Source organism: Barbus barbus (assembly GCF_936440315.1).
Source record: "Barbus barbus genome assembly, chromosome: 15".
NCBI lineage: Eukaryota > Metazoa > Chordata > Actinopteri > Cypriniformes > Cyprinidae > Barbus > Barbus barbus.
The window spans coordinates 21,169,019-21,181,148 of NC_136743.1; the positions used below are offsets into that span (position 1 = coordinate 21,169,019).

At 36.0% G+C, this 12,130-nt stretch overlaps 1 protein-coding gene across 4 annotated transcripts in view; it reads right to left on the reverse strand.

The window, feature by feature from the left end:
• Positions 1-860: 860 nt before the first annotated feature.
• LOC306881364 (rho guanine nucleotide exchange factor 4-like) overlaps positions 861-12,130 on the reverse strand; it is an 80,211-nt gene continuing 68,941 nt past the window's right edge. For all 4 annotated transcript variants that reach the window (XM_079435433.1, XM_079435434.1, XM_079435436.1 and 1 more), the window contains 9 exons: positions 10,713-10,889; positions 9,928-10,122; positions 9,548-9,727; positions 9,226-9,458; positions 6,337-6,466; positions 6,129-6,260; positions 5,771-6,014; positions 3,433-3,510; positions 861-1,921 (listed from right to left, as the gene is read on the reverse strand). In XM_079435433.1, the coding sequence (XP_079291559.1) occupies positions 1,764-1,921; positions 3,433-3,510; positions 5,771-6,014; positions 6,129-6,260; positions 6,337-6,466; positions 9,226-9,458; positions 9,548-9,727; positions 9,928-10,122; positions 10,713-10,889 (1,527 nt within the window). In that variant the 3' untranslated portion in view covers positions 861-1,763. The remainder of the gene's footprint in view (positions 1,922-3,432; positions 3,511-5,770; positions 6,015-6,128; positions 6,261-6,336; positions 6,467-9,225; positions 9,459-9,547; positions 9,728-9,927; positions 10,123-10,712; positions 10,890-12,130) is intronic.

The following is a 12,130-nucleotide window of genomic DNA, read 5'->3' on the forward strand; positions in this document are numbered from 1 at the left end:
AAGACCTTCATTCGGAACACAAATTAAGATATTTTTGATGACATTTGAGAGCTCTCTGATCCTCTGTAGACAGCAACACAACTGCAATGTTCCCAGGTCCAGAAACAGATCAAGACCATCGGTAAAATAGTCCATGTGACATCAGGGGTTCAACCGTAATTTTACAAAGCTACGAAAATACTTTGTGCGCAAAGAAAAAAGTTTGCAAACAAAAAGTATTCTCGTAGTTTCATAAAATTACGGTTGAACCCTTGATGGAGGGTCAGAGAGCTCTCGGATTTTATTAAAAATATCTTAATTTGTGTTCCAAAGATGAACGAAGGTCTAACGGGTTTGGAACGACATGAGGGTTAATACCTAATGACAGAATTTTCATTTTTGGCTGAACTGTCCCTTTAAAGGGATAGTTCAGCTAAAAATGAAAATCCTATTGAACGCAAAAAAATATATATATTGAAGAATGTTGGTAACCAAACAGTTTACGGTAGCCATTGACCTCTATAGTATGGAAAAAAATTTATAGTATTTTTTTCCATACTATAGAGGTCAATGGCTACATCAGCTGTTTAATTACCAGCATTCTTCAAAATATCTTCTTTTGTGTTCAATAGAAGAAACTCATACAGGTTTGGAACAAGTGGAAGGTAAGGCAATTATAACAGGGTTCTGTTTAAACAAACTTAAAATATAAAATAAAAGCTTGTTCAAAATATGAATAAACGCTATATTATTATATAAATTATAATAAAATAACACTGGTTGGGCTGCTCTTTGGGAAATACAAACTTTGCACATTAAGCTGAAACAGACAGTGTTTCAACATTAAAAATGTTAAATATCAGTTTTCCGTTCCCAAATGTCAGATTCATAACACTTACAAATGCTTTTATTAACATACTTTGTTCTGCGGTCAAAGATAATCATACATATTTGACAACTGTCAAACATACTTTAATTTAATAGTACCATTTTCTATCAGAATGACAGAATATTGAGAATTTTATTTGGGTTGAAAATGTTGAGTTTCACAGCAAATTCATGCAACCCCCATCACAATATCTGGGTTACGTTTTGAATGGCACTTCAAAGAGAAGTTCGTTACAGAGGAGTCATTAGGCAGCAGAATCAAATGAGCACATACATGAAACACTCATCTGAAACGGTTGAGTACCGATGGGACGTCGTCCACGTTTCATTTCAGAGACTTCATGAGGAGAAAGTTGGGAGGAGTTGATAGTTGCATACACAGACTGACATGATATCGACGGACTTCGAGTGACAGCCTCCAGGAAGTTAATACAGTAATAAATCTGAACACGGTCTACTTTTATCTTGTGTGGAACCCTTGGAAACTTCAAACATCATCATGGGTTACACAAAAGTATCAAATTACATACAAAAGCTAGTAGTTGGGCACTGTGGATAGCTGGCATACATTGAAAACGTGAAAATAAATTAACAAACATATAAAGAAGTCCTCTCTTCAAGCAGGGCTCATTCGATGAAGCGTGTCCGTACGATGACTTGCAGCAGTAGTCGTGTTAGTGCCGGAAAGTGGAGCGGTTGAGCAGTAGTAGCCGTCTTTTTCAACGTTAATAATAACATAGCGAGAACGCCCTCCCACGATGTTCCACAACGTCTGGGAGCGATGCCGTGATTGTAACCAACCCATAAAGTGCTTTCGCAATTGGACAATAAAAATAAACATGTTACACTGGGATAAAAACACGAGTTCAGGCACAACCGCGAATGTACCGAGTCTCTCATTTTTTGAACGGTGTCAAGCGTCCAATGTTGTGCCAGAAATTGGAGGTCTTGCGTTTGGGTTCAGCCAACATGATGACCTGCTGCTGGGGCAGGGAGGTGGGAAGCGTGGGGTGCTTCTGACGCAGCAGGAAGTCATAGTAGGGCCTGGTCACAGCTGCAGGGAAGAGGACATAAACAAAGGGTCAGGACCCGAGAGATTTCGGTTGTTAGAGAACGGGACACATACATGGGTTTAGTAGACGAGCGTGTTTTGGTCGTTGGTTCTGCGCATTTGAATCGGACCAGTTTAGTTTATGCTGATATTATTGAATGTTATGCTGTAAATGGGTTAAGTGTGTACTTGTAAGGGAAGGATGGGTTGCCAGTGAATTACAGAAACTAGATCAGTTACTGTAAAAAAAAAAAGGCTGGGGTATCGATACAGATTTTCTGATTCAATTCCATTTGATCATTCATATGATGTAATTCTCACCTCAGCTAATGCTGTACAGCTTGTGCATTACAAAAAATCATGCCATTTATTTACCAGATACAATAACTGAATCATAAAAAATGCTCTGTGAACACTTAAAATTGATTTTCTTATGCAAAACTGCTATTTTTATAATAATTAACATTAAAATATTGTACAAATATGAACTCATATTTTAATTATAAACTCCCATAAAAGAGTGGCAAATGTTCGTAAAAAAACAACTGGCTCACAAGAGTCATTTGAATCAGATTGAATCAGTTTGTTCTGCATGTTGATTCACTAAAAATAACCAATTTAAAAGATTCATTTGTTTGTGGATTGGGCTACACTGGTTGCGCTGTAATGTTTAATTGGATCTTTTTAGTGAATTAAAGAGAGTCCTTTGTTTATGAATCACACTACACTGATAACTCTGTATAGTTCTAGTCACTAAAAAGAACCAAAAGGTTTAAAAGGTTCATTAGTTAGCCAATTGGACTACATTAGTTACTTTGTATGTTGTTAATTCACTTAAAATATCTGGTATAAAAGAGTCTTTTGTTCATGAATATGTTCGTGAATCAGACTGTATGCACCCTGTTTGGACAACTAAAAAAAAAAAAGCTGAAATTTCTTCTTTTTATTTGATCATATTCAATTCAAACTGCGAACTTTGATAAATGATGATTTCAATATGATCATGATTAATCAGAAAATCAATATTTTGACCCAGCCTCAGTTAAATAAGCAGATAAGTCACACTAACACACTGGAATTACCCTGGACTACTCGATCGGCTCTCTACTTTGAGAGGACACCCAAGATATTGCCCTGCGCAGGACCCCAGGGGGCACCCTAACCCCCCGCCCCTGCCTACGCTGAGGGCCTTCAGGGAGGAGAGGTGAAGTTAAGGTGGCCCTGGGAGCCAGAGGTCCTGAAGGTTCAGAAAACCGTAGGCACTTGGAAGTTTTTGGGTGAAGAAGTGGAGTTCTGAGTGCCAAAAGATGCTGTAAAGCTAATGCTGTTCAAGGGCAGCGAGGTAATAATGAAACACAACACAATCATGGTCAAACACGTGCTTGTGAACAGATGAACAGTGACCACAAATGACACAACTCATGATTTCAGTCTCCACACTATATCCTGGATCTCCAGCATATAATAATGATAGAAAAGACACAAGTCAACTTGACAAAACAGCTGAAATTCACCTTTGGGCTTCCCTGTTGGATGACTTTTAGATGCATTCAACATGGCCTGCTTCTTCTGGACCTCTGTGATTGTAAAACCTGTTTGGAGGACATAACAAAAACATTAATACAATTAATCAACTGTGGAACAGACCAACACTTCTGTCATGTGCAAACATTATTAAAACTAAACAGATCAGCAAATATGAATACATAAGAAATATTTTAAATATTTCATGGCACTGTCAATAGTTTGAATGTACATTAGTGATAGTTGCCTCATTGTTATTACTGTTAACAAAGCTTAAGTACTAAAATAACTGACTGCTATAAATAAAAACTAAACCTTAAGTAAAACTAAAACTTCAAAAAAAATCTAAATTAGTAATATTTGAAAATAAGATACAAAAATGACTTGAAATGTGAATAAAATTAAAAAGAAAACTGAAAATATAAAATAAAAGTGTGTGTGTGTGTGTGCATGTATATATAAAAATGCATTCAAAATATTAATAAAAAAACTATATAGCATAAACAGTTGTGTTCAGAATAATAGCAGTGTGTTTAAAAAAGTGAGTAAAGCTCAAAATCCTTATAATAACTTTTACTTCAATACACACAAATGCATTGGGAACATTGCACATTCTATTCTAAATCAAAACATGAAGAAAAATTTAGCAAATTTGTTTTTACTTTACAGAAAGTGAAGAAAAAGGAATTTTAGGCGGTTCAAAAAAATAGCAGTGTCTGCATTTTTCTTTACAAAGTCAAACATTTGTGTATAAACTGAAACATGCTTGAAGATTTAGCTTTCTTGTGAATGACTGAACTAACATTTATTTGTGTAGCCAGTTTCTGAGAACTGCTTCACATCTGTGTTTCATGGAGTCTGGCACCAGTGAACAGGTATTCCAGCCCAGGACGATACCACAATTCCTCTGCATTTCTTGGTTTTGCCTCAGAAACAGCATTTTTGATATCACCCACCCCACAAGTTTTAAGGTCTGGAGGTTGGGCCGGCCACTCCATAACATTAATCTTGTTGGTCTGGAACCAAGATGCTGCTCAATTACTGGTGTGTTTGGGGGTTGTTGTCTTGTTGAAACATAAGGCAACATAAGCTCTTTAAGCATTTTAATGTACTCAAGCTGATCCATGATCCCTGGTATGCGATAAATTGGCCCAACACGTAGTATGAGAAACATCCTCATATCATGATGCTTGCGCCACCATGCTTCACTGTCTTCACAGTGTACTGTGGCTTGAATTCAGTGTTTGGGAGTCGTCTGGCAAACTGTCTGCAGCCCCTAGACCCAAAAAGAACAATCTTGCTTCATTAGTCCACAAAATATTGCGCCATTTCTCTTTAGGCCAGTCAATGTGTTCTTTGGCAAATTGTAACCTCTTCATTTTTTCAACAATGGGACTTTGCGGGGGATTCTTGCCGATAGCTTGGCTTCACATAGGCATCTTCTAATTGTTACAGGTTACAGGTAACTTTAGACTTTCTTTGATCACCCTTTGATCATGGGCTGAGTCTTTGCCATTTTGGCTATTCTTCAATCCATTCGAATGGTAGTTTTCCATCTTTCTGGTTTTGGTTGCCATTTTAAAGCATTTGATATCATTTTAGCTGAGCAGCCTATCATTTTCTGCACTTCTTTTTATATGTTTTCCCCTCTCTAATCAACTTTTTAATCAAAGTAAGCTATTCTTTTGAACTATGTCTGGAACGACCCATTTTACTCAACATTTTAAGAGAGAAATGCACAGTACTTAAATAAAGGCCACTTATTTGACACCAGTTTTTTCACAGAATGATTTATCGCTCTAATTGAACGATTAATAGCACTGCTATTTTTTTTTAACACGCCCTTTTCAATTTATGTTTCAATTTTAATTACACAGAATCAGCAGCATGCATGTCATGACTGTTGGGTCTGTTGGTTTTCTATTACTCTACCACACCTACTAGTGAAATATTTCCCATGTAGAAATATAATTTCTACCAATAACAGTGATTGATCTGGTTAGTGATGTTGGACTGCTATTATTTTGAACACAACTGTAAATAATATATCATTAATACTAAAATAACTCTGGTTGCCAGGTTAGGTTGTTGCTTAATGGCTTAATTTAAAAGAGCCCAAGCCTTTCTGGTCCCTAGATATGACTGAGGTTGTAATTCTAGATGAATATTTGTTTGGAAATAGTAAATTCAATCACCAAATGATCTCAAGTTGTTATTTACTTCAATTTTTGTTGATGGAGAACAAATGATGCAGGATGACTGTGAAAATAATCCATTTAAAGACAATAAAATCAATGCTTTTATTTGTGCTTCTAAGATCCTGTTCACCTGTTTCGAGGTCGTGCTGGACCTGTTCCCGTTCATCTGCAAAGGCCCGCAGCCAGCGCTGCTTCTGCTCGGGTTTCTTGGCAAACAGAAGGTGGACCTCCTCTCCCCCAGGAGAACATAATTTCAAGGCATTCTTCACACTCACGTTAAAGTCCTTATCCTTCCCATCCTCTACATCCACCACTTGCATCTGATCCATGTCTAACCGACCCTTGTAGTACAGGATGTCCCTCCGAAGCAGATCCTGTGGTGCCAAGCAAGTAGAACAATCATATAAAATAACTGCTTTAACTCACATAAAAACCATCTTCCATAAATAATAGTAATTCAGCTCTCACTGGCATGGCAAGCAACTGACCTTCTTACAAAAAACCAATTGGTGGTCAAAGAGAAAGAACATTCGCTGCTGGCCTTTGGCCTGTGGCTGGGACACCTTGGTTAGGTCTCCTGAGAAAATCAGATCAGAGCTTCTGCTCAAGATGTCTTCACCCTAATGAAGGGGAAAAGAGCCTGTGAGACCGCACACTTCTGGAGTGACTATTATCCAAGATGCTCGTGTAATTTACCTCCCAGTCCTCTATGGAGCTTTGCCACTGAGCAATTTTGTCAATATTCTCCAGACGCCTCTTTCTCTCATTGATCAGTCTGGCCACATTCTTCATTGCATTCAAGGCAGCTTCCACATCCTTATAATCTCTGAAAAGCAAAATATATGAGATTGGAAATGCCAATTAGTAAAATGTGAATCAAATCATTCAAAACACTGATTCACCAATTTGTCACCATCCATTAGTGCTCATGAATTATAGATCTTTTTCCTTATCAAGTTATTGCATTGAAATTTTTCATCTACTGGGCAACCATGTCCATTTGGACCAAATATTTAGAAAAAAGCAGCTTTGCCATCACAGGAATAAATCACATTTAAAATATTTAAAAATAAAAACAATAATATATTTTCAGGAGCCATTACTCCAGTTTTCAGTGCCATTTTAACATGCTGATCTGGTGATCAAGAAACATTTCTTATTTCTTATACATTCTTCATTGCTTGTATTTTTTTTCAGGATGAACAGACAGTTCAAAAGAACAGCATTTCATTTAAAGACAATGAAAAATAAATCTTTTGTATGTTTTACTTTTTCGATTTGCTGAATAAAAAGTATTAATTTCTTTAATAAAAGACTTCTGAGCCAATCTTTTGAACACTAGTATATGAATCTGTATTTTTATTTAACATATGATGACACTTGATTATCACTGATGCTCAACCAAGTGAAATATCACCAATTATATTCATAAAGTGTTTCATTTCTTAATTACGACGTGCATATATGCCATACGTTTCGATGCAGTTTGTCTGCAGCACAAATCTGCCTCTCTAGACATGGAGATTTTTAAAGTGTCATCTACACAAATACACAAATAATCAGAGCTGGGTAGTAACTGATTACATGTCATCTGGATTGCATAATCAGATTCCAAAAAATAAGTGCTTGTAATTAGAGTAAATTACATTTTAAAATACTTGTAATCAGACTAGTTACTTTTTTATTGATTACATATTATTCACACAATAGAAATAAAATAATCATTTATTGATTCTCTCTAATTCCTATTTTTATCTTTTAAATGTTCCTTTCTAAAATAGTCTACCACTTATATACACTCAGAAAGTCTTCCAGTTTTGTGGACATTCACACAGAGATCAGTCATTATTCAGTTGATGATTTGACCAATGATTTACAAAAATCATTTCAGGTTTAAGAAGTGTTTCAACATTGCATCAACTACTGATGAACACATTCTTTTTTATTTGAATTATCACTCAGTAGGTTATTTAACCATGTATTATTGTATTATTGAAAGGCTTTTGTCCTTCAAACTCATTAAAATACACAAATTCTTGTTATTTCTAAATTGCAGACATTCAAAATAAATATTTCAATAATTATTACATTTGCATGTTCACGGTTCTCTGACATTGGTTAATGGTCATATGGCATGCAGACAAACATAAAATATTTCATCTTTTTTAGTAAGTGTATGATTTGATTTAATTACTTCTTAGCTTTTCATTAAACTCATGAACTCCCTGCAGTTCCTTTATGAACTTGATGTAATATAACGTTTAATGCACTTCATGTTGTTAATTACAATAGGAATATATTTTCTTACTCTTTGTATTTTTTACTTCATTATGGTACGTATTTTTACTTCATTATGGTATAAGATTATCCTGTTTAAATCAATGTAAGAAGTTAGGTCAGAAGTAATCTAAAAGTAGGGGTGGCACGGTACACAGATGTCACGGTTCGGTATGTACCTCGGTTTAGGGGTCACGGTTCGATACGATTTCGGTACATCAGGAAAAAAAACAACAAATCTACTATGCTCGGTTTCTTTTCATTTATTTTGAACAGAGAGTAGTACAGTAGTAATACTAAATATTATATTACATTATATATATAATCTCCAGTACATATATGCATACAAGGAATAAATTCTTGAAATATATTTGATTTAGTTAACAGATAAACAAGGGGAAAAAACAGTGTGACATGAAACAGCCTATATATGCTGAGTTTTAGTACATTTTTAAATGGCAGAAAGCAACATCCTATTTGTTTTCTTTATTTTATAAAACCACAATGTTTTGTTTTCATTGTGAGTCTACACACATAAAAGCAGACCTTTATACAGTGATGCATTATTAAGACGATAAGTGTTTAAAGTCGATTCTGCTGGTAACAGTTGAAGTGATCGCGTCACACACACACACACACACATGCTTTGTTTTCAAGCGCAGCTCATGGCATTCGCTGTTCTTCTGCTGGTGGTTATCAAACAGTGTTGCATTACTGCGGGCGCCCTTCTGGATTGAGGGTGAATTGCCTATATTCGTTGTAAGGCATCATGCACCAAACCGAGATGCCCGTACCGTGACAGTTCGGTAAGAATACATGTATCGCGCCACCCCTATCTAAAAGTAATCAAAAAGTCATTTGATTATGTTACCTAAAATGTGCAATGTAATGGATTACATTACTGATTACAATTTTTGCAATGTAATGTGGAATTAGTAACTGATTACAATTTGTAAGTAATCTACCCAGCTCTGCAAATAATTCACATTTAATTTAGATATCTTTATTTAAAAGAGAACTAAATGTGCTCGTATGTGGTTCATTTCAAGAATATGTCTATTAAATAAAGTCAAAACGCTTAACAAAAAATCATTTATATCTTATAGTTAAATCACATATCAATGTATCAAATCATACAGTATCAAAGTACTGTAAATCACATACAGTACACTCTTAGAAAAACAGTGGAAAAGTTGGTACCCTTTCAAAAGGTACACCTTTTTATTATTATCTTTTGAATTTGTACCCAATTACAGCATGAGAGTGTAGTAAATGTATAACAGCAGGCAGCTGTGTAGACCTCATTACCTGTGCTGTGGGTTGGTGTACTTCAGGAGTTCAGCCAGCTGCAGAGGATACTTGCAGATCTTCTGAACAGGAGTAAGCAGGAATCCATCCAACGAAATGTCGATCATCTTCTGGAGCAGACGACAGGCCTCAAAGAAGAACACATACTTCTTGATCTTCATCAGTTTGGAGAGCTGCACGCAGGCATTGGGGTGGTTGTTGCAATATTCAGAGTAGATCTGAAAGTTTGTTTGCTGGATGGAAAAGAAGTGAAGAGAACAGAATAAAAATCCAAACCTAAAAACTGCATCCTACATCTCTGCCTACATGGAAGTCAGCTTACGTGCTCTAAGAAGCAGGAGCCAATCTCGCTGAGGTGAGGATGGTCTTTGTTGAATTTCTTCTCCAAGGCTTTGAGGAACTTCTTTTGGAAACGGTAAAGCTCATCGATGTTCCCAAAGATAGTGCGCAGTTGCTCCTCAGTAAACATATCTGTCCTCTTCCGACACTGTTTTATATAGCCCTGGAAGCCAAAGTGAGTATGTCAAAGGTTTAATGGTATAGCACAACTATAGTTGGATTATGGAGCAGCTGATATGAATCAGGTCATTCTCTCAGCATGTAAACAGAGAGCCGGGTGACTAGATAGACACTGTAATGCTCTGAAACAAGATGCACATGCTGAAGCAGAACCGATCGATCAGAGCCATGTGGCAAACTGACCTCACAGATGTCCTTCAGGTGTTTGATGTAATCCCTCTCTGTGCTCATGATCTCATTGATGACGTTGGCTCTCATTTGCTCCTTGCAGGGCAGACCGGGCCCTAAGGGGCACCCCATGCTGGCCCCACCCCCCTCCGAGGCCCCATCCAGATGGGCTAAGTATTCCTCCATGGGCTCATCTTGGTTCACCCGTAACTACCAATAACAAATAGGTTAATACTGTCAGGATTTACTAAAGACACACAGTGAAAAATTAGCTATGAAAAGGTACTGACAGTTATTTCTGCAGCTGAACTTACTGCTTATGCATTTGCAGATACAAAATTTATAGGAGGAGAGTATTTAAATAAATCATGAAATGCAATTTAATAAGATCTGCTGTAGTCAATTTACTGGTATTTGCACCATTATTTAACACTTCAAAAAAGCATGTCTTAACCCAGTTTTTTACTTGAAATGGCTGCAATAACTTGCACTGCACTGACGGTTGATTGCGTTGTTTCATTATGGAAATGATCTGACTGCGTCTGTGTTCTTTACTTTCCACATTTTCATCAGATCACCTGCAGAACTTTCCACTCCCATCGGTGCTCTTATGGGATTGCGGTCTTAAGCATGTAAATCTGGTCCTAAATGTTCACTGTGCAATGGCTTTTACCAATGTACTTGGCAAAAAGAACACTGATGCACAGATGACCCCTCATTCTAGCCTAATGTAATAGTGATGACATAATGTGTCAGTAATCCAATTTTTTGTTATGAGCGGGAAATCTGTTCTCATTTACCCGAACAAAGCTGGCGGGGAACCAGCCCTCGCTGTCCAGCACCCGGCCCCACCACCACTCCTTGTTTGTGGCGTCCACTACTTCAATGACGTCTCCAGCTTTGAAGCCCAGCTCCTGGTCGTCCATGGTGACATGGTCCCATAGAGCCTCCGCGCACACGCTGCCATCACTGATCAGCTATTGAGACAAGATGACAAAACATTGCCTGTATAATGTAACTGATCATATTAAAGCAGAAACTACTTTAACATGAGTAAAAAAGCAAATATGTGTGTAAATGAAAAGTAATAAGCCACGGTTGAATTTCATTTCATTGATTAATTTCATATATGTGACTAGTATATGGAAATTCTTACTGTTTAATACACATTGTACAGCAACATGCAGTTTACACTGGAGCTGAGAAATAAATTGAATATTAACAATTTATCTGTTATGATTTTGCAGGTGTTAAAATATACAACACGAGGGTTTTAATGCACTTTTATGTTAAGTTTTGAATGACATTTGTAATAGATTCTCTAAAGTAATCTCAAGTTGCAAAAAGTAATTATTCTTCCATTTATTGATGTAGTGTGTGTTGATTTTTTTCAATTTATTGTTTTAAGTTCACCTAAATTAAATGTTCTGTAATTGTTGATACATCATAAATAAAAACAATGTGATAATGTGAAGTTTTAGGCCTGGTTTTCAATTATACTATAATGTTGGATGACTATAATTACTCATTATATCACCAAGGGAAAAATGTGTGTGAGTGAGTGTGTGTGTGTGCGTGCGTGCGTTCATATATATATATGAAGAGTTTATTTGCAAAAATAGATAACTCCATTTTTTTACATTTTCAAAAATCATGTTTTTTATTGTTATGTTTTTATTGCGTTATTATGTTAGTTAGCTATATTTTTTTTTGTTATTTTTAACCTAATCAAAATAACCCAACTGCAGTTTGATTGATGAGATTAATCGGAATGCACAATGAAACAACTTGATTTTTGAAAATTGCAAAGTTTTTGCAAATGAACTCTTCATACATACATACATATATATATATATATATATATATATATATATACATATATATATATATATATATATATATGTATAGAGAGAGAGAGAGAGAGAATATATGCTATTTAAAGGGTGAATTTTTTGTCTTACTACGCTGCAAAAAATAAATAATATTTTTTTTTTTAAATACTTTGTAAAAACACAGAGCATTCAATTTCACTGCCTGTTTTAGTATCTCAATGGCATAATGTGTTATCATGCAATGATATACAACCCTTCAGTCTGTGCACTTAACCAAAACCAAAATGCAATGTATCACTGGAGAAAGAATTACCAAATTAAGGCTTTTCTGTCTGCAGTCTGCTTTTTCCCCTGAGTGGACATTTTAAGTTTCCGCTTTCTGCTTG